Source organism: Ovis canadensis, chromosome 10 (genome assembly GCF_042477335.2).
Source record: "Ovis canadensis isolate MfBH-ARS-UI-01 breed Bighorn chromosome 10, ARS-UI_OviCan_v2, whole genome shotgun sequence".
In the NCBI taxonomy this organism is placed as follows: Eukaryota; Metazoa; Chordata; class Mammalia; order Artiodactyla; family Bovidae; genus Ovis; species Ovis canadensis.
The window spans coordinates 69,197,635-69,219,604 of NC_091254.1; the positions used below are offsets into that span (position 1 = coordinate 69,197,635).

At 40.6% G+C, this 21,970-nt stretch overlaps 1 protein-coding gene across 3 annotated transcripts in view; it reads left to right on the plus strand.

Moving 5' to 3' along the window:
• Positions 1-16,488: 16,488 nt before the first annotated feature.
• Positions 16,489-21,970, plus strand: part of NDFIP2 (Nedd4 family interacting protein 2) — a 75,759-nt gene continuing 70,277 nt past the window's right edge. Inside the window, exons 1-2 of one of the 3 annotated variants that reach the window (XM_069601864.1) lie at positions 16,489-16,583; positions 16,963-17,516. In XM_069601864.1, coding sequence (XP_069457965.1) covers positions 17,196-17,516 — 321 coding nt within the window. In that variant the 5' untranslated portion in view covers positions 16,489-16,583; positions 16,963-17,195. Of the gene's footprint in view, positions 16,584-16,962; positions 17,517-19,363; positions 19,460-21,970 lie in introns of those variants that run through there. The other 2 variants (XM_069601866.1, XM_069601867.1) reach the window with 2 other exon arrangements.

A 21,970-nucleotide genomic window follows, 5' to 3' on the forward strand; every position in this document is an offset into this window, starting at 1 on the left:
GTTAAGTATATTAAAAGAAGTATGGTAGTATGGTTAGAGTAGCTTTTCACTTAATGCAGAAGGTAAAGTGAAATAAAACATGTATATCACAGTCACATATTGCTTTTCTTGCATTTTATCAGCATAGACGACTGATGGTGTTCTCAAATGATATTAAGCTTGTATAATATTAGAAAACATTTTAATTACTAAAATTTGCTTGATTAGTTGAATAAAATTGAGGCAAAAGCACATTACTCATAAACAGACCCATAATGCAAAGTCTACTTTTGCTGAAAGATATACCACAGCTCTGTCCAAGAGAACTTTCTGCAATGATGGAAATGTTCTATATCAGTGCTTTCCAATATAGTAGCCACTATACATATGGCTATTGAGCTGGCTGGCATGACCAAGTGGCTAGTGAAACTGTAGAATTAAAATTTAAATTCTATTGATTTTCACTTGTACTTTTAAGTGCTTTTCATTAGAAGATCTGACAACTCATATTTTTCAGTGAAGATGTATATCCCTTTGACAAGTAAAAAACAATTACAAAGGAGGAGAAGGGGACAACCCAGGATGAGATGGCTGGATGGCATCACGGACTTGATGGACGTGAGTCTGAGTGAACTCTGGGAGATGGTGATGGACAGGGAGGCCTGGCGTGCTGCGATTCATGGGGTCGCAAAGAGTCGGACACGACTGAGCGACTGAACTGAACTGAACTGACTGAGAAGTCTAATAATACTGCTTTATAGATGATGTTAAAATTTAAGCTTAGAAAGCATTATAAGTATTATCTACAAATAATGTTACAAGATTTTAAATTTAGTCAATTACATTTATCTTGCTTTACAATTTCAGTTTTTACTATACGATATCAAAGATTTTTAATAGCTAAAATAGGTAATATTTATAGAATATTAGCTATGTGAGGCATTATTTATGTATTTCATATGTATTCAACGTATTAAAGATTAACAAATTTAATCCTTATACCAACCTTAACAGGTAGGTACAATGTTGATATTTCCATTTTTCAGCGAAGAAACTGAAATAGAGCAGTAACTTACTCAAGCTTATGCTAACAACTTCTGGGGTTGGGGATTTGAACCCAGAAATTTGGCTTAAGTTAATATTCTTAATTGCTTTGCTATCTTTCCTCTTTTGAAATAATTTGGCTGGAAAAGGAGTAAGAATGAATGATTAAGTAGTGTGTTCACTAATTAATGTGTTCATAGTTTGAAGAAAAATGTTCAAAGAAAAAAATGCGTTCATAGTTTCTCATCTTAGGAAAAATCCTATGTAAGGTATTGTATGATAAGGTTAAGTAAAATTGGATACAGAGAATCACTCACTATGTTTATTCCTCCTTGCCCCTCTAAAAAACTATACTTAGGGAAAAAGACCAGAAATAAATATTTTGTCTTTTTTGTATGTTCAAATTTTCTATAATAAGAAAAATGTTTATGAAAAAACTTGTTACTGAAATCATAAAGCATATTTAAAACTTCTTTATGGTCGATATTAATATTTGGTATTAGAGGAAATCTAAATCGAGATTGATAGGAAAGCTTATTAAAACTTCTCTTGAAAATTTTAGCTATTTATTTTCCTAGATGCTCACTCTGAGAATTAGTGTTAGTTGACTCTGAAGATACTTTTATTTCTAATAAGTTATTAGGTCCACATTCCTTAAAGATATTATTTTACTTATTTGTCTGCTAAACAAAATGAAACATTTTTTTTAACCTAAAGAGACAAGTCTTTGGTAGTCCTTAAAATGGAACTCTTTGAACTGACACTTTAACCTCTCCGAGGCTGGCAAATAAATAGTGGGTAGAATAAAAAGTACATATTTCACAAATGATTTGTCTTTCATTATTGATTTGAGTATTTTAGAAGCGAAAAATACCTTTGGATATGCCATATGTACATGACTTAAGATGACTTTTTCATAAAGGGGTACTACATTGCATACGTTAGTCAGGAATTCTCCTGAAATTCATAAGACAGATTTTTTAATTGCTGACCAACAACATGAATCATAATGTTTCTAGCTGTCATGTATTGAACACTGACTGTCTGGAAGGCACTCTAGTCCAGTGAGATGAGTAATTTCATTTCCATTTTACAAATGAGAAAATTGATATGCAAAAGGGAAATTCAATGTGGCTGAGTCAGTTTCTGTATAAGTGACAGAGCCAACTTTGAAACACAGTTCTACCATGGGTATTAATTCTGAAGATTAAATAAAAGAGCCCAGGAGAAGACAACCCAAACATCCATTGATGGATGAATGGATAAACAAAGTGTGGTATATACATATGTGTGCTGTGCTTAGTCGCTCAGTCTTGCTGACCCTATGGACTGCAACTCACCAGGCTCCTCTGTCCATGGGGATTCTCCAGGCAAGAATACTGGAGTCGGTTGCCATGCCTTCCTCTTCCCAACCCAGGGATCAAACCCAGGTCTCCCACATTGCAGGCAGATTCTTTATCATCTGAGCCGCCAGGGAAGCCCAAGGATACTGGAGTGAGCAGCATATCTCTTCCGTAGGGAATCTTCCTGACCCAGGAATCAAACCAGGGTCTCCTGCACTGCAGGCAGATTCTTTACCAGCTGAGCTACTGTGGAAGCCCGGTATACACATATAATGAATCATTAATCAGTCTTTAAAAAGGAATGAAATTCTGAAATATACTACAACATGGATGCACCTGAGGAAATAATGCTAAGTGTGATAAGCCAGACACAAGAGGACAAATATTGTATAGTCTACTTGTTTGAGGTACTCAAAATAGTCAAATAGAGACAGCAAGTAGAATGATGGTGGCTAGGGGCTGGGGGCGAAGGGAAAGGGGCATTAGGGTTTAATGGGTACAGTTTCCACCTGGGATTATAAAGAAGTTCTGGAAATGGATGGTGGTGATGACGGCACAACAAAGTATGATTGTACTAATGCCACTGAACTGTTCAGGTAAAAATGTGCTGTGTTTAGTTGCTTCAGTGGTGTCCGACTCTTTGTGACCCCATGGACTGTAGCCCACCAGCCGCCTCTGTCCATGGGACTCTCCAGGCAAGAATACTGGAATGGGTTGCTATGCTCTCCTCCAGAGGATTTTCCCAACCCAGGGATCAAACACACGTCTCTTATTATCTCCTGCATTGGCACTTTACCACTAGTGCCACTTGGAAAGCCTCAGTTAAAATAATCAAATGGTAAATTTTACATTATATATATTTTACCACAATAAGTAGCAACTCATGAAGACTTTAGTAGAGTTCTAGCCCATTATGAGCTTCCCTGGTGTCTCAGAGGGTAAAGCGTCTGCCTGCAGTGTAGGAGACACGGGTTCGATCCCTGAGTCAGGAAGATCCCCTGGAGGAGGAAATGGCAACACACTCCAGTACTCTTGCCTGGAAAATCCCATGGATGGAGGAGCCTGGTGCAGACCACAGTCCATAGGGCCGCAAAGAGTCGGATACAACTGAGCGACTTCACTTTCACTTTAGCCCATTATAGAACCAAGTCAAGACTGACGATCATAAGAGACTCTAATCTATAAAAATAAACGGAAGTGGGAAGGAGATCATTAATGAGATGTTGTTTAAGTGGCCAGACCTAGTTCTATTTACATTTAGGATAAACCAGCGAAAACTTCATAGAGAACAATTAGGTATTTCCAAAACCTCATTTACAAAGTATAATATTTTGTTTTCCTTTTGGAGTATTTCTTTGTTGGTATTAAAAACTCTTTAAAAAATAAGACCGCATCCTAAGAATGGATGCTATGCATCTATTGAAAGAAGAAAGTATTAATTGCAAAGTGGTATATGACTCTTTCTGACCCTATGGACTGTAGCCCACCAGGCTCCTCTGTCCATGGGATTCTCCAGGCAAGAATACTGGAGTGGGTTGCCATTTCCTCCTCCAAGGGATCTTCCCAACCCAGGGATCAAATTCAGGTCTCCTGCAATGCAGGCAGATTTTTTACCTTTTGAGCCTAGCCCTGAATTGGAGGCTTCAATCAGTTACAGACAATAAATCAATAATCAGGGCCTACTTTATGCAAGGTCCCGTGTCGGTTATTAAAAGTAGACACATTCTATCCTCTGCAGGTAGGGCCTGAAGGCAGGAGAAGTAAGTCTCATAAAAAGGTGTGAAAAAGAGAGGTGAGCAGGCCAAATGGCTAAAGCCTTTTGAAGGTGATGTTGAAAGGAATACAGCATGCTTGGGGCTGGTGCACGGGGATGACCCAGAGGGATGTTGTGGGGAGGGAGGTGGGAGGGGGGTTCGTGTTTGGGATCGCATGTACACCCATGGTGGATTCATGTCAGTGTATGGCAAAACCAATACAGTATTGTAAAGTAAAATAAAGTAAAAAAATAAATAAATAAAAGGAATAGACACTAAAATGGGCAGTCTCATACTCATGTGGACAAGCAAATTTCACTCTCTGAAACTAAAGGTCAGATTTAAAAATATATTCAAATAGATGAGATGCTGATGGATAGTTCTGTACCAATGTATTCCTCCTAACCCTATTTTATTATTTATTTATTTGGCTGCGTCTTAGTTGCAGCACATGGGATCTTTTGGGATCTTTAGTTGAGGCATGCAAACACTTAGCTGTGGCATGTGGGATCTAGTTCCCTGAACAGGGATCAAACGCAGCCCCCACCCCCGGATTGGGAGCGCTGAGTCTTAGCCACTGGGCACTCAGGGAAGTCCCTCTTGACCCTAATTTGGAGCATGATTTCCCCCACCCTCTCCTCTGGTATTTTAAACACAAGCATAAGAGAAGAGGGGCTTCCCAGGTGGCGTGGTGGTAAAGAACCTGCCTGCCAACGCAGGAGACATAAGAGATGCAGGTTCAATCCCTGGCGTGGGAAGATCCCTGGAGGAGGAAATGGCAACCCACTCCAGTATTCTTATCTGGAAAATTCCATGGACAGAGGAGCCAGTGAGCCACCAGAAGCTAGGGGAGAAGTATGGGATAGATTCTTCCTCACATCCTTCCAAAGAAACAATCCTGCCGACATTTCATCTGTGACTTCTAGCCTCCAAAATAGTGAGAAAATAAATTTTTGTTGCTTTAGCCTCTCAATTTGTGGTTCTCTGTTAGCACAGCACTGGGAAACTAATACAAGTCCCAAACTAGAAACACACTGAATGCCAATCTACTCAGTAAACAGTTGAATAACGTATGGTATATTCACACAATGGAATCCTATACAACAGCAAAGTGAACTAACTACAACTATCCCAACAACATGAATAAATCAGGACTTCTCTGGTGGTTTAGTGGTTAAGACTTTGTGCTTCCAATGAAAGGGGCATGGGTTTGATCTCTGGTTGGGGAAATAAGATCCCACAAGCTGTGTGTCACAGCAAAAACAAAACCCCAAAACAAAGAAACAACAAAAAAAAACAGTATGAATAAATTTTACAAACATAAAGTTAATCAAGACAATCAGACTTGCAAGGAACAAAAGGTACAATTCCATGCAGATATAGTAAGAAGTTCGTATACAAATATTAAAAGTCAGGGTTATGGTTAATATTTGTATGGGAGTAGAGACTGGGAGTGGGCTACGGGGTTTCCTGGGATTCTGGAAATATCCTAGTTCTTAATATGGTTGCTGTTCGCAGAGGCTCAGTTTGTGAAAAATCTTTGTGCTGTTCACTTAGGAATTTCATGCTTTTGTGTATATATGTTGTTTCAGTTAAAAAAAATTGTTTAAAGTTAAAAAAAGAAAACTCAGCAAATCCCCTTTCCCTCACTTGATTTGTGACCTGTGGTAAATTCCTTAAGATTCTATATCTCACTTTCCTGATACGTAAAATTGTAATAACAACATGTAATAACTGCATGTGTTTGGTGTGAAATATAGTGAGATATATATGAGTGAGTGAGTGAAAGTTGCTCAGTCCTGTCTGACTCTTTGTGACCCCATGGACTATAGCCCGCCAAGCTCTTCGGTCCATGGAATTCTCTAGGCAAGAACACTGAAGTGGGTTGCCATTCCCTTCTCCAGGATTCTTCCCCACCCAGGGATTAAACCCAGGTCTCCTACATTGAAGGCAGATTCTTTACCACCTGAGCTACTAGGGAAGCCCTAAGTAAAAGCACTTAGTAAAACTGGCAGCTAATTTCAACAGTGTTATCCATTATCATCACAATTATAAAGTTCAACAATATACTACAGAATAGTTGGAGAAGGGGAGGACCGAGGATGAGATGGCTGGATGGCATCATGGACTTGGTGGATGTGAGTCTGAGTGAACTCCGGGAGATGGTGATGGACAGGGAGGCCTGGCATGCTGCGATTCATGGGGTCACAAAGAGTCGGACACGACTGAGCGACTGAACTGAACTGAACAACAACTGACATACTTTCTATATATGTCATAGAACAGTGTGTACAGTGTGTACTGATACACACTGTTTGTGGTTGCTGTTTAGTCATTAAGTTAGGTCCCATTCTTTACGTCCCCATGGACTGCAGCATGTCAGGCTTCCCTGACCATCACAGTCTCCCAGAGTTTGCGCAAACACTTCATGTCCATTGAGTCGGTGATACCATCCAACCATCTCATCCTCTGTTGCCCTCTTCTCCTCCTTCCTTCTATCTTTCCCAGCATCCGGGTCTTTTCTAATGGGTAGGCTCTTCCTCCAGTACTTTGGCCAACAGGTGGTCAAAGTATTGGAGCTTCAGCTTCAACAGCAGTCCTTCCAATAAGTATTCAGGGTTGATGTTGATTTCCTTTAGGACTGATTGATTTGAACTCCTTGCAGTGCAAGCGACTATCATGAGTCTTCTCCAGCACCACCATTCGAAAGCAGGAGTTATTATTTTATAATGACTTGTGTAGAGCATAAGTCCAGTCACTTGGGCCAGAAAAAATAACATGTGACCAAGCTGGGAGGCCTAACCAGCTTCTGTGTTTTCAGTCTTCATCTTCCCTACATTGTGATATTTTAAAAAATATTTATTTATGCTATTTATTTGTCTGTGCTGTGTCTTTAGCTGTAGCGTCTGTGTCTTATTTGTCTGTGTCTTAGCTGTAGCATGTGTGATCTAATACCCTGGCCAGGAATGGAACTTTGCTCCCCTGCATTGGGAGTGTGGAGTCTTAGCCACTGGATCATCAAGGAAGTCCCCACCAAGTATGTTGTGATATTTGTTCCACATGTTAGGTGTGAAAGGTGTTAAACATCACTTTTTTTCTGGCAGTCACTAGAAAAGGAAAGAAGGGAAAAGGGCCTTCGGAAACAACTGCCTGCTTTATTTGTATGGTTACATTTCCTGTGAACGTCCAAACAATCTGTGAGACAGGGAAGGACTTAGTATTCTGATTTTAAAGATGAACAAACAAGCTCAGCAGGTTAAGTGACTTACTCAGCAGCATCGTTGCTAAGATATGGCATAGTCGGGACACAAGCCATTAGAAAATTGTGTGGCTCATTCAGGAAGTAAATGAAGGAGATTAACTTAAGGTGAATAGTAAGAGAGTTTTTGAGCAATGGTGTCCAATGGAAACTTCAGTGAAGATGCAAATGCTTTTTATCAGCACTGCCCAATATGGTAGCCACTAAACACCTGTGGCTAGTGTCAATGAGGAGGTAAAATGTTAATATTATTAATTTGAATTTATATTGTCACATTGCCTGCATGCTCAGTTGCTAAGTCTTGTCCATCTCTTTGAGGCCCCATGGACTGTAGCCTGCCAGGTTTCTCTGTCCATAGGATTTTCCAAGAAAGAATATTGGAGTGGGTTGCCATTTCCTCCTCCAAGGGATCTTCCTGATCCAGGGATCGAATCCAAGTCTCCTCCACCTCCTATATTGGCAGGCGAATTCTTTACCAGTGAGCCACCTGGGAATCCTGGTTGCATGTAGCTAGGGGCTATTGCATGTATGTGTAGTTATATTGTTTCAGGAATCAAGGTCAAGTCCCATGCTCAGGGTTGGAACTGGGCTAATTTTATATGGTTAGGTCATCTTCAACCTTACATAAACAGATATATAAGTGTGTATGGGGTTGGGATTGTTTGATGTTTAAGCTTATACACATACAACTAATGTTAGGTACCTATTCTGTTTATTTTTGAAGGACCTATTCATTTTATTTTAAAAAGAATTTTTGAAGATTATTTACTTGTTCCAAAGCAGCAACCCCTGAGAGGATTAGCAACTATCTCAGAATTAATCCTTTTGTGGTAAAACATTTGACTAATATCTCTTCCAAAGAAATTTTGACGTGTTGAGTTCTTGATGTGTCAGAGTTCTAAATGTTTATTCTGATTTGTACTGTTTTGGAGGGTTATTTCTGGCTGGATGTGGTGGAAACAGTCAGCGGAGTATTTTTGATTGTTTTATGAGTTACCACATTTGAACCAAGCTGAAAGTGGAGTGGTAGCTTTGCAGATAGCCCTTTAAGGTTGCGTTACCTCTCTGAGCCTCAGTTTCCATATTTTCAAAACCAAGGTGTCTGGGTGGGTGATCTGGAAAGTCCCTTCAAGTGCTAGAGTTTTTATAGCTCCATGAAAACAAACATTCCTCTCTTTTCCAAACAGATGGATTCTAAGGAAATTTCAAGGGCCTGTAGTGAACCAAATCATCTGCCTCATTCAAACCAAGAATAAATTACATTCAATTTTCTACTCTATGTGTATCTGTGTTTGTGTTTTTGTAACATTGATGCTTTTCTTTTAAAAAGTCAATATCTGGATGGTATGGTGTGAATGTTTGTGTTCCCCTAGATTCAGCTATTGAAAATCTAATGCCCAGGTTGATGGCATTAAGAAGTGGGTCTTCAGGAGGTGATTAAGTCCAGAGATGGGGCTCTCATGAATGGGACTAAAGTAACTATAAAAGAAGTCCCTAGACAGATCCCTCACTGGCCATTCTGCCCTGTGGGAACAAGAATTCCACACTCTGAAACCTAGAAAGGGACTCTGGTGAAAACCAGACCATGCTGCACTCTGATTTTGGACTTCCAACCCCCAAAACTGCAAGAAATAAATATCCATTGTTTATAAACCACCCAATCTGTGGTAATCTGTCATAGCAACCCAAACAGACTAAGACACTGGATAAAGAAGAGGATTTGAACTTGATGTCTTCATGCTTATTGGGGAAATAACATCAGATTTCTCAATGATCATTCTCTATAAGCATAATTTATACATATTTCATGGAAACTTTATTATTGACAGGTAAACTGGGATACATTATAAATATTTTACTTATTCTAGAATAAAATTTCCAGACATAAAGGGAATTCCACCACCACCTCTTTTTTTCCCCATTATCTGGGCTTACCTTGACTCTGTTAAGCCCTTAGGTTTTTTTTTTCCCCTATTTGAATCTCTTTAAAATTTTTTTAATTTATTTGCCTACACCAGTTCTTAGTTGCAGCACGTGGGATCTCAGTTTCCTGACCAGGGATTGAATCTGGGGCCCCTGCATAGGACACTCAGAATCTCAGTCGCTGGACCACCAAGGATGTCCTTCCCCAGTTGAATCTTAAGGCTGGGTAATGGGTATGAATTTTTCCCTAGTTCCATGTGATAAGTCACTCTGTCTAATTACTGACATCATTTTGTCCCTTCAGATTTTTTTTATCCATGTCCTTTACCCTCAGTACTGAAATGAGACAACTTTGTTATATGGTGACCTTATTGTTAATATTGTATTATGTTGTTAACAGTGAAGCATATTGACTGCAGGCCACTTAACAAATAAAGCCTGTGCCTCCTATGAAGAAAGTGAGCACATTATCTTTAAAATGTAAAGAACACTTTGATATGTAGAAGACACTTTTCTTTCTTATATTTTTTACACTTCCCCCTCCCCTCCACATACAAATAGCTTTTATCTTCTTTTCTTATACGATAATCAAATGTAAGTCAAAAGAAACCTGAATAGGCAATATTCTCAGTGCCAGCCCTGCTCTTCTGTGATGAAAGTGATTATCAGGCTTTCAGAGAAAAAAAGAACAACACAAAAAGTCATGCTTTAGTGTGGTTAAAGAATAGTCTTCCATGTTCAAGGTAAAGCAATGACCATTTTAATAACTTTTAACTTGTGTGCTTAGTTGCTCAGTCATGTCCAGCTCTTTGTGACCCCACTGGGATTGGTAGCCCACCAGTTGGGGTTGGGATTGGTAGCCCACCAGTCTCTTCTGTCCAACGGATTCTCCAGGCAAGAATACTAGAGTGGGTACTCTAGAATACTAGATTCCCATCTCCAGGGGATCTTCCTGACCCAGGGATCTAACCAGGTTCTCCTGCATTGCAGGTGGATTCTTCACTGTCTGAGCTACCAAAGAAGCCCCAGTAACTTATAACTTAGCCCAACTTAAAATATATGTAATCCTGAAGGCAAAATGGCTGCTGATTTGCTTAGGTTTGTTGCTCATGACCTAACAAAGAAAAAATAAAAATTTTAATAAAAAATATTGTTACCTGAGAAGTAGCTTATCAAAAATCAAATGTTTTCTAATTGTTACCTGTTGGTCCCTCTATATCCAACAATACATGTATAAAATAAAGCTGAGAGGAAATACTTACTATGAAAATTTATTTTAAATCTGTAAGCTAATTCTCTGGTACTTCCTTTCTCTCTTCTGTTCTCCCTCTTCCCTTTATCCTTGATTATACAGAGACAATTTCTTTTTGTAGTGTTTAAAAAACTTGCGATAGTTTGCTTTGTCAACTTGGTTATGCTATAGTCCCAACTATTCAATCAAATACTAATCTAAGCATGCTGTGAACTTATCTTGCAGATATGATTAAAGTTCAAAAGGGGCTTCCCTGATAGCTCAGTTGGTAAAGAACCCATCTGTAATGCAGGAGACCCTGTTTCGATTCCTGGGTTGGGCAGATCTGCTGGAGAAGGGAGAGGCTACCCACTCTAGCATTCTGGCCTGGAGAATTCCATGGACTGTATAGTCCATGGGGTTGCAAAGCGACTGAGTGACATGACTGAGCGACTTTCACTTTCAAGTTTCAAAATAAGTTGATTTTAAGTAAAGGGGATTATCTTCCATAATCTGGGTAGGCTTTAAGAGCAGAATTGAGGCTTCTCAGAGGAAGAAGAAATTCTGTCTGTAGACAGTAGTTTCTAGAGTTCCAGTGGCCTGTGCGATGGATTTGGACTTGCCTGCCAAGCCCCTAAAACAGTGTGAGACAATTCCTTGCAATAAACCTCTATGTACATCTTCTATTGGTTCTATCTCTTTGGTTGAGCTGACTGATAAAGAACATTAGCTGTGTTTTAGATTCTTCAAACATACTGGAAAGAGAAGAAAGAGACAAAGGAAGTAGATACCTGATTGTCAAGTTGCTCATTTTACAAGATATCCTCTCTAAAATTACAGAGCTGAACAGATGACAGGAATCTCAGAAACAGTTAAATAAGGAACACTATGTGAAGCCAAATTGAGGTTCATGCCTACAAACTGCCTAAAAGATCCACATACATGGTAACAGAGATAAAACTGCAGTAATAAGTATGCTTATTTTTATTTACTAAATGATAACAGTTGATTATGTTTTCCAAAATCTACTTTAGAATTCATGTACTGAAAATAATGGCTAATGAATTTTTATTAGAGACATAGAAATCTGCAGATGTGTGCTCCAGATAGAGAATGTGATTTTACCTCTTTTTGATAATTCTCTAGATAAAGCTGTGGTCACACGAACCATCAATAGCTACTGAGGAGTAGTTCTACTGAGTTGGCCAAAAAGTTCATCTGGATTTTTCTGTAACATCATATGGAAAAACCTGAACGAACTATTTTTCCAACCCAATATGTTGTATGTTGTAGAGGAAGTGATATAAAAAAACTAAAAATCACTGAAGAAGTAAAGAAAATTTGGAGTTTTTCCTGCCTTGATTTAGGCCTCTGTAGATGGTCATCTGCAAGAAATGGCATGTCTACTGCTCTTTAACAGATGGGAATCTCAACAAAAATCCTGCATACCTGGTTAGAGATAAGAGGAGGATGTGGAGGGCTTCCCTGGTGGCTCAGACTGTAAAGAATCTGCTTACAATGCAGGAGGTCCGGGTTCCATCCCTGAGTTGGGAAGATCCTTTGGAGAAGGGAATGGCTACCCACTCCAGTATTCTTGCCTGGAGAATTTCATGGGCAGAGGAGTCTGGTGAGCTACAGTCTATGGGGTCACCAAGAGTCAGACATGACTGAGTGGCTAACACTTTCACTTTCTTTCAAGGAGGATAAGAACTGGGTTGACTTCTGGAAGGGAACTCCTCTGCTTCTGGAAGAATAAGAGGGATTCCCAGTGGGAAGTATGTTCAGGTAAAGGGGCCCTGTGACTTGGCCTGACAGCATCACTCTAAGAACAAAATCAAAGTCATTCTTAACAGGAAGGTTATAGATACATTACATCCCCATGAGAAAATGATCACAATGGAGGGTACTTAGGGTTATTCTGGAGATGAAATATCAGTTAAGTGAAAGGACAGTTGCAGTCATTTAACACAATTTTGATAATAACAATGTTCAATCACTTAATTTTTTTAATAGCTATTTTCGTCATTTAATTTTGGCTGTGCTGGGTCTTTGTTGCTATGCACAGGCTCTCTCTAGTTTCAGCGAGTGGGGGCTACTCTCTGGCTGCGGTGTGTGGGCTTCTCAGTGCGACGGCTTCCCTTGCTGCAGAGCACGGGCTCTGGGTGTGCATGCTTCAGTAGTTGTGGCTCGGGGGTTTAGTTGCTCCACTGCATGTGGGATCTTCCCAGACCAGGGATTGAACCCCTGTCACCTGCATTGGCAGGCAGATTCTCTTTTTTTTTTAATTTTTATTTTTACTTTATTTTGCTTTACAATACTGTATTGGCTTTGCCATACATTGACATGAATCAGCCATGGATGTACATGAGTTCCCCATCCTGAACCCCCCTCCCACCTCCCACCCCGTATCATCTCTCTGGATCATCCCCATGCACCAGCCCCAAGCATCCTGTATCCTGCATCGAACATAGACTGGCGATTCATTTCTTACATGATAGTACACATGTTTCAGTGCCATTCTCCCAAATCATCCCACCCTCTCCCTCTCCCACAGAGTCCAAAAGTCCGTTCTAAACATCTGTGTCTCTTTTTCTGTCTCGCATACAGGGTTATCATTACCATCTTTCTAAATTCCATATATATGTGTTAGTATACTGTATTGGTGTTTTTCTTTTTGGCTTACTTCACTCTGTATAATCGGCTCCAGTTTCATTCATCTCATCAGAACTGATTCAAATGTATTCTTTTTAATGGCTGAGTAATACTCCATTGTATATATGTACCACAGCTTTCTTATCCATTCATCTGCTGATGGACATCTAGGTTGTTTGCAAGTCCTGGCTATTAAAAACAGTGCTGTGATGAAAATTGGGGTACAAGTGTCTCTTTCAATTCTGGTTTCCTCAGTGTGTATGCCCAGCAGTGGGATTGCTGGGTCATAAGGCTGTTCTATTTGCAATTTTTTAAGGACTCTCCACACTGTTCTCCATAGTGGCTGTACTAGTTTGCATTCCCACCATCAGTGTAAGAGGGTTGCCTTTTCTCCACACCCTCTCCAGCATTTATTGCTTGCAGACTTTTGGATCGAGGCAGGCAGATTCTTAACTGCTGGATCACCAGGGATGAACCATCACTTTCTATCTTATATAAAAAAATGCTGACAACATTTCAGTTCTACAAGGATCAAGCCATTAGGCATCACATATCTCAGAGTGTGACCTGAAGGGAATTGAGGACGGAAAACATCAGAAAACATTCTTTGCTTTGGGTATATTGGCCCTTAGTTCAGAAGAACATCTAAGGAAAAATTTCAAAGGACCTCAGACTCTTTCATTTTCCCATACACAGTTAGGCAGACTAAAGATCATTTTAATGTGAGATATCTGTTCTTTGTGATTAGCAGTAATCTCTTAAGGCTTAACTACATATTTTTTTCCCAGCAAAAAACTTTATAGGTATCCCGGCTCCTCCTTTCCCTTTTCCGAGTAGCTCCTCAGAGCTATCTGACAAGCTGTTTCGGGGCTGCAGCCTTCCAAAAGTTCCTCAGGTAAAACAACTCACAGCCATTTTGTGCGTTTTTTCCTTTCGACTGACCATCTTGGTACTTGTCTAGGTTGGGCTCTCAAGGAAGCAGATACTGTTACGAAATTATGAGTGCAGGAGCTTTATTAGAGTTAACATCTGTGAAAGCACAAAGGATTGGGTGCGGAAAGCTGTCACAACATACTGCAGAGCTGACAAAAATCTCTGCTAGTTCAGCAGGGAACTCTGGAGCAGATGGCCCCTTAAAGGGGTCCAGTGTCAGGCAAAACAGTTAGACCTGTACCCCTGCCTTTAAAATAGCGGGACCTCAGAGTAAAAAGCTGAAGGAAAACCCAACAAAACTAACAGCTGGATGGCTCTAGGCAGAGGGTACTTTCATGACAGGGAATCCAGGCATCTTATCTCCACATCTGCCCCAGTACCGCAGTGGGACATTAATTACATTTTTGCTGGCAGTGTATTTGGTGATGAAGAGGTCTTAGTGAGGTGTACTCTAATTCTAAAATTCCACCTGAGGGACTTCCCTGGTGGTTCAGCATTGAGAGTCCACCTTGCAATGTTGGGGACCTGGGCTCGATCCCTGCTCAGGGAAGTAGGATCCTACATGAATCGGAGCAGCTGGGCCTGTGTGTTGCAGATACTGACACCAAGCACCGCAATGAAAAATCCCAGGTGACACAGCAAAGATCCCACATGCCACACCTAAGATCTGATGCAGCCAAATAAATAATAAGACAAATAAATAAATATTTATAAAATTCCACTTGAACTTATGGTGGTAGACCACCACTTTAGGTAACTAGACTTGTCACCACCAAAAGATTAAAGATGAAAAATATCAAATGTTGCTTAAGGCCTCTAAAATGATCAGGATATCATTACTCCCATGTCTTCCCCCAAAAGTTGCTCCTATGGGACAACTCAGGGCCTCTTCTGCTTGTGATGCATCAAAGATCCAATCTGACTTCCTGAAATGCCACCTCCTTGATCTGTGTGAGATCACAGACTCTCATTGTCCTCTGGAGAGCCACTCTGAGCTCCTTCTGCCCATTTCACAACGAAATGCAACAGTGCAACAGTGGAGAGAAAGAGAAAGGAGCTGATTCGCTGGTCGGATGGTTCATTTTAAGGGTGTATTACAGCATGGTGCTTAACATAGTGGAGGCTCTGGAATCTGTCACCACTTGTTAGCAATTGGCTTTGGAAAGTTCCTGAACCTCCCAGTGCCTTAGTTTCCTGATTTGTTAAACCCAGATGACAATTGTGCCTACATCATGGAGATGCTGTGAAGACAAAATAACGTAGCTCATGCAGTTCTTGGCTTGGGAAGGGGTCAACACATACCTGCTCTTCTTCTTCTTCTCTTTCCCCTCTTTCTCTTCCTCTTCTTCACTGAAAAGACACTTTCCTGTTGAATTTTTTCGCCTGTTCTCTAGGTTAGCAAACCATTCACAAAACTTGGGAGGAGAGTAAAACTGAAAGATCTGTTACTCTAATGAGATTTAGGATGTTTACTTTGGGTCAGGTCACTGGTTTTCACCATTATGTTCTCATTACTGTTCTGGGTGTGCTAGGTGTAAACAATGGCCTCCCTTCTGTGCAGCAGCTTGTTTGAAAGACAAATGGACATATAAATGATTAATGAAAGTGCAGCTGCATATAAAATTAAGTTCTAAACGAACAGTATAGATCATAAGTGATGTAGGGCTCTAATTTCATTTTGCTGACACTGGTGGTTGTCTTGATTGTTGAAAGGTAATACCATTTGGGGTGAAATTGTGAGAGTGAGTTCCTGCATAGCTACACAATGAAATGTCATGTTTACTATCTTAGAACCGAAAATGCATTAAGTTATACCTGAAGAAAGCCTGGGCTTCCCTGGTGGCTCAGATGGTAAGGAATCTGCTTGCAGTGTGGGAAACTTGGGTTCAATCCCTGGGTAGGGAAGATATTCTGGAGGAGGAAATAGTTACCCACTCCCAGTATTCTTGCCTGGGAAATTCCATGGACAGGAGAGCAGCGGGCAAAAGTCCATGGGATCGCAATAAGTGGGACAGGACTCAGCGACTAAGCAACTAAGCACAAAGAAAGGTTAAAGACATTTAAGTATGACATTATCGTTGCCTCTTATTGTATCAGCCTATTAATACTTTCCACCACTGGATGTGTCAAGACGGCAGATATGCCAAGAACTGATCAATGCTTTGAATAAAACAACGGGGAAGGCTTACATTTTTCAGTTGCTCTCTCAATGAATGTCTCTCCTTATTGTATTTTTGCTGTTTTTAACCAGGTGATGAGGCGCATCCAGTAGCCTTTTTCATTGCAGGGGATTTCTCTTTTGCGGATTCAGGAGGGAAGTGAAATAGAAAAGACAACTGAGCCAGATCACGTGGGATCATAGTTTTCAGTGTATAGAAACTCTTTCGGTTCAAGAGTACGCCGCCCCATCATATTCTTTTACTTGCTAGAGAAACATGCTTTGTGTTTGGTGGGAGATACACACGGTAGGTCAAGTGTGGTTAACCGGTTATTGAGATCGTCTTACTGCACACAAAGCGAATCTTTACTGCTAAACCCTTTGAAATTACTGATGTGAATATGACCCTAGAAGAGTCCTATATTTTCATTATCTTCGTGTATCCTTTCAGTAACCTAATGCTCCTAGGGGCTCCTTTCCTCTGCGAGATACATGAGTATGGCTGAAGACTCCTTGTTGGACTGTTAAATCTCATTATCAAGAAGGGGACAAACAAAACAACCTAAAAAGATATCCCTTAACTCACTCATGGTTTTTTAATAAATCTTTTATAAGTGTCCTAGCATTGTTCTAGGCTGGGTGGATAACAAGACGAAGTGCGAGGAAACACGATGACTTGTCCTCAGGTGTTCCTGGAATGCGTCTCTTTTCTCCTCGACAATGTGACTCTGCCGGCACGCAACCCGTCGGACTGAAAAGACCAATCAACGACGGTAATTTTTTTTTTTTTTTTTTTTTTTATTCTCCGCTCCTTTAGCCACCACCCACTCCCGACAGGCTGACAACCTAGATCGCTCCCCCGGACTTGCCTGACTTTTCCATCTCATCCCACCCAGCGAAACCCCCCCTCGCGACGCGGATGGGACGCCGGAGGACCCAGCGAGCATGCGCGACCATCCCGAGCATGCTCAGTAGCGCGCGCGGCGCCCCGGAGCTTCGCCCCCCAGCTGCGGCCGACGCGGAGGTTTCCGCGGCTTCTGCGGCAGCGACGGGAAGTGAGGCGGCTGGGCCGGGCGACCGCGGCCGCAGAAACAGAGGCGGAAGAGTTGCTGAGGCGACGACGTCGTTGAAGGGGGTGGCCGAGGGGGCTGAGTGCCGAGGGGACTCACCCGCTCGGAAGCCGGACCCCGAGCCGGGCAGGATGGATCACCACCAGGCGGGGACTGGCCGCTACCAGGTGGTGAGTTTCTGTCCCCAGCCCCGGCCTCCTGCGCCGCCCGGAACCCCGGAATTGTCCCTCACCCCCCCGCGGACTCCAGAGCCCCTTTCCACGGGTTATTCCCGGTGGGGCATGTTGGCTAATGTGTTTTTGGCTCTTCTGGCAGGACTGTGCTTCCTTCGCATCTCTCGTATTGGAGGCTGCCTGTGGGTCCTTTGAGACCCTTCTTTCTAGACCCAGGTCGTCTTTTAGGTCCTCATCCTTCCGCTGTTAAGACACCCCCCACCCCTCCTTTTAGAACTTATATGTCTTTTATTTCTCACTTTCTCGATCATTTCGTCATGCCCTGACCCAGTTACTTCAGAGATTTTCCAGTGGATTGTATACTGGAAATGAGTTCACATACCTGCTGGGAAGGTGATCGCCGTCATAGATGGAGTGGGTGGGAAGGAGGGAGAGGTAAGCACTACGTGGGGTGGGATGTGGATTTGGTTTAAAAAAAAAAAGTGTGGGTTTAAAAATTGCGCAACCGTAGAGAATAGTCGTGGGGCTGATCTTATTTCTTAGTCCTAGTTAACCTTGTCATTTTGGCCTTTTCTGTTTTTATTAGAAAAGCGACTTTTTTTTTTCCTATTTTTTTTTAATTGGTGGGAGGGGAAACAGGAAGTTTTCCTAAAAATGCTCATCGTGTTTGAAAAATAAATTTTCTTTAAATACAAGGTTTTCAAGTTTAACCATATAAATCCTTTGTAAATTGAAATGACTGAAAAGTGCTCCTCTGTTTTTCCCGTGTCCGTTTTTCTAATATATATTTTTCTTCTGATACTAATTCTGATGGTGTCATTGGAGAGTCCTAGGTAAACCCTGTTTAAAAATGGACTCAACTATAGTTGACTATTTCCTTGCAGCTAGGTAGTATGTTATTCTGTAAACTTTGAGGTGGTAATTTAGTTAAGCCTATTTTCTGAGGGAAAGGAGAAAAACGTTGATTATGGAGCACCGATGGTACAATTGACAGTACTGTTTGTGAGATTTACAAATCTAGATATGTTAGTGCAGATTTCATGCTTCAAATCTATTTACACAGGTGAGACTTACTGTGAACTAAGAATTTCTATTAATAAGTGTACTTTGACAAATATGAAGGGTACTGAAAGTTAAAATCCCAACCTATGTAGTTTTGCGGTATTTTTTTTTTTTTAATAAAAGCTCATGATGCATCAGTTTCATCTGGTTTACATCTGGTAAAACCTCCAAATGATGTATGTTCATTTGGAATTTTGAATTCTGCAAAATGGGGGTGTGAGGGGTATACCACGATAAAGTTATTGATCTGAATTCTGTAAAAATTTATCAGTGTTTACAGAATGGTTTGGAAAATACTGCTGCCAGTATGGGAAGACATTTTTCAAGTTGTTAGTGTATACACTTTTGATGGTTTGTTTTCATTTTTTTAAGGCATATTCCTATTTTTGCAGATGTTAGTAAAAATAAAATATTGAATATTGTTATCAGTGGGTTTCTTTTCTCTAATCACGTTTCTTTCCTTTTCCTATTTGTTTCCCTTAATAGTGTTAGCTGATTCAACTTCTTTCTCTTTGGGGTTTTGCTTGTAAGAATCAACCATGTTCTCATATACAGATCCCTATTCAAAACATTATTAACTGATGTATCTATGCTTTAAAGTGATTTATTATAATATCACATTTGCTTTCGGTAGTTATGGTTAATTGTATATTTTTAAGAATTCCTAAAACCAAAATGTTGGAAATTGCTCTGTGACCTTTAAGATACTTTCTTTTTCTCTACAACTCCTTTCAAAATAGTGGACAGTATAATATTTTATTGCCCTTCTTTTTTTTTCCTAGGTGGATATGTGTCCCACATAGACTTTGAATGGGTGGAGGCAATCTTTCAGAGCAGAGGGCAAAAATCTGCCCTTCTAAAGATACTTCTCGATTCAAGTAGGTAGGATATCACCTTCCTTGTAAGGTGAAGTGTTTGAGAATCTCAGTACAGTTTACATTTAGATTTAAATTCCAGTTCCTGTGTAGTTACATGGTAATTTCATCTGTCTAGAATAGCTCTTGGTTTTGTTGAGAATGGCCTGATCAGTAACTTTATCTTGGTATATTCCCCACATCCCTGACCCCGCACCCCCCATTAGAGATATGTCCTATGTAGACTTTGAATGGGTGGAGGTATTCCTTCAGAACAGAGGGCAAGAAAAAAAAAAAAAAAGGGCAGCCGATTTGGTTGGCATTAAGCTAGGGACCAGTCTACAGCTCTGACTTGCGTGACTAACACAACTGTTGTGCGGCTGGCTTTTTTGAAAACTCTGGAATGATTAATAACAACGGAGCAGTGAGCAGTTTCAGTTGTCGAATGTTTAGAGATGACTAAGTAGAAGACAGGAAAATATGCTCGGTGGCGAAATGGTATATACGATGTTAATTTTCCACTTATTCACAGAGTTAAAATTTAGTTTTCCGTATCGATAAGTTGGGGCTTCCCTGGTGGCTCAGATGGTAAAGAATCTGCCTGCTATTTGGGAGACTCAGGTTCCATCCTTGGGTCAGAAAGATCCCCTAGAAAAGGGAATGGCTACCCACTTCAGTGTTCTTGCTTGGAGAATCCCATGAACAGATGAGTTAATGGTGATGCCTAGGACCGTCAGAATGACTTACTGTCATTAATGAATTCTCAAGCTTTATGTGAAAACTACTTTTTCTGTGGTCTCTGCTCCATCTTTAAGTGTCTAAATTTTGTTCAGTAAAACAGTGTTTACAATGTACAGAGCTACACATATAAACACCTTGCCTTGTTACCCTTCTAATTTCAGAAAAAACGATGTAGTTCCATTGTGTCATGGGAAGCTGACTTTTGTTTGGTAGGAAATGGGCAGTGTTGCCAGACTATGAAGTAGTTGACTTGGCTTGGAGCTGTTATGCCACGTTCTGACTTTGATGTTCTCTATTTTAAAGGACTTGTGTACTTGAACCACCAAGCTGACTGCTAAGTTTTCAAAGGTATTCTGTGTACAAGTTAAATTGGCACTGTTGATTGCAGCAGTAGTTTTCCAAACTGGAGCATTCAGAATAAAGATAATAGATGGTTTTAGAAGAAATAGAATACATATTAGCATATGTGTGTGCTAAGTTGCTTCAGTCATGTCTGACTCTTTGTGACCCTATGGACTGTAGCCTGTGAGGCTCCTCTGTCCGTGGCATTCTCCAAGCAAGGGTTTTGGAGTAGGTTGCCATTCCCTTCTCCATGCGATCTTCCCCAACCCAGGGATCAAACCTAGGCCTTTTAAATCTCCTGCATTGGCAGGCAGGTTCTTTACCATTAGCGTCACCTGGAAGAACATATAGTTGCATATTATAACTGTGAGAGCTTCTGCCCTGAAGACAGTGGTTTGAATTTGTTTAACCTAGCTCTCCCTAAACCACAGATTTTTAGAGACAACTTTGATTAGAGACAACTTTGATTCTATTAACATTTCCAAAACGTTAGTTTTCTATAAGAATGAAGTATTTGTACTATGATGATATAGCTGCTTTGCTCTAACATATGGTGAATTAGAGTTACTCTTGATAAACCAGTTAGGAAGGAGGTTGACTATTAATGATTAAACAAAACCCTCACATCTTTTAACGTCATTTGAGCCTATATTTAGGTTGTGTTGATTACAATTTGTGAGACCTTGCCTTAGTTATCTAACATCTTAAAGCCTCAGTTTCCTCATGTTAGTACCTACCTCATTAGGATTATTATGAGAATTATATAATGTAGTACATGTATAAAATATAGTGTAGAGATGGATATATAATAAATATTATGAATAATGCAAGGTAAACAAACTATAAAATTTTACATAAATTGCAGTTTTTGCTGCTGTCTGTGTTTTTGTCTCTTATTTAGCAACATGAAAATCAACTAGCTCTTTGTGGTCCATGTCAAGAACTCTGAAAAATCTCAAGATTTGATTTTGCCATATTTACAAGCTGACACTTAGTCTGTTAATGTTTCATGGTTGCTGGCAGACAAACAGGAGACTCCCAGGTCAGAAACAAGTGACGTTATTACTCACAGCACTGCACACTCATGAACGTCAGCCTGTTTGTGCTGTCTTTCCTTGTAACCAGGTCGCATGAGGATGATGGGTCTAGATGGATGCACATAGTGGATCACAGCTAAGGAACTCGGGACCAAGGGGCCAGCACTTTTTTTTTTTTAAGCAAGCTGCAGGCATTAAAGCAAACAACAGACAAGCTAGTTTACCTCTCCCTGAGAGGCAGTTGTCAGCTGTGGTCACCTTGACCTTCTTTGTTGCCTGTGTGACTTATAAGAATCCTCGCAGTATCATGAATTGGACAAGCTTTGCAGACTGTCACATGCAGTAAAAATGTGCAGGGACACTCAGACCCACAGCTGGCTGCCTTAGCCAAGAGTACAGATTCTGGGTGAGATGT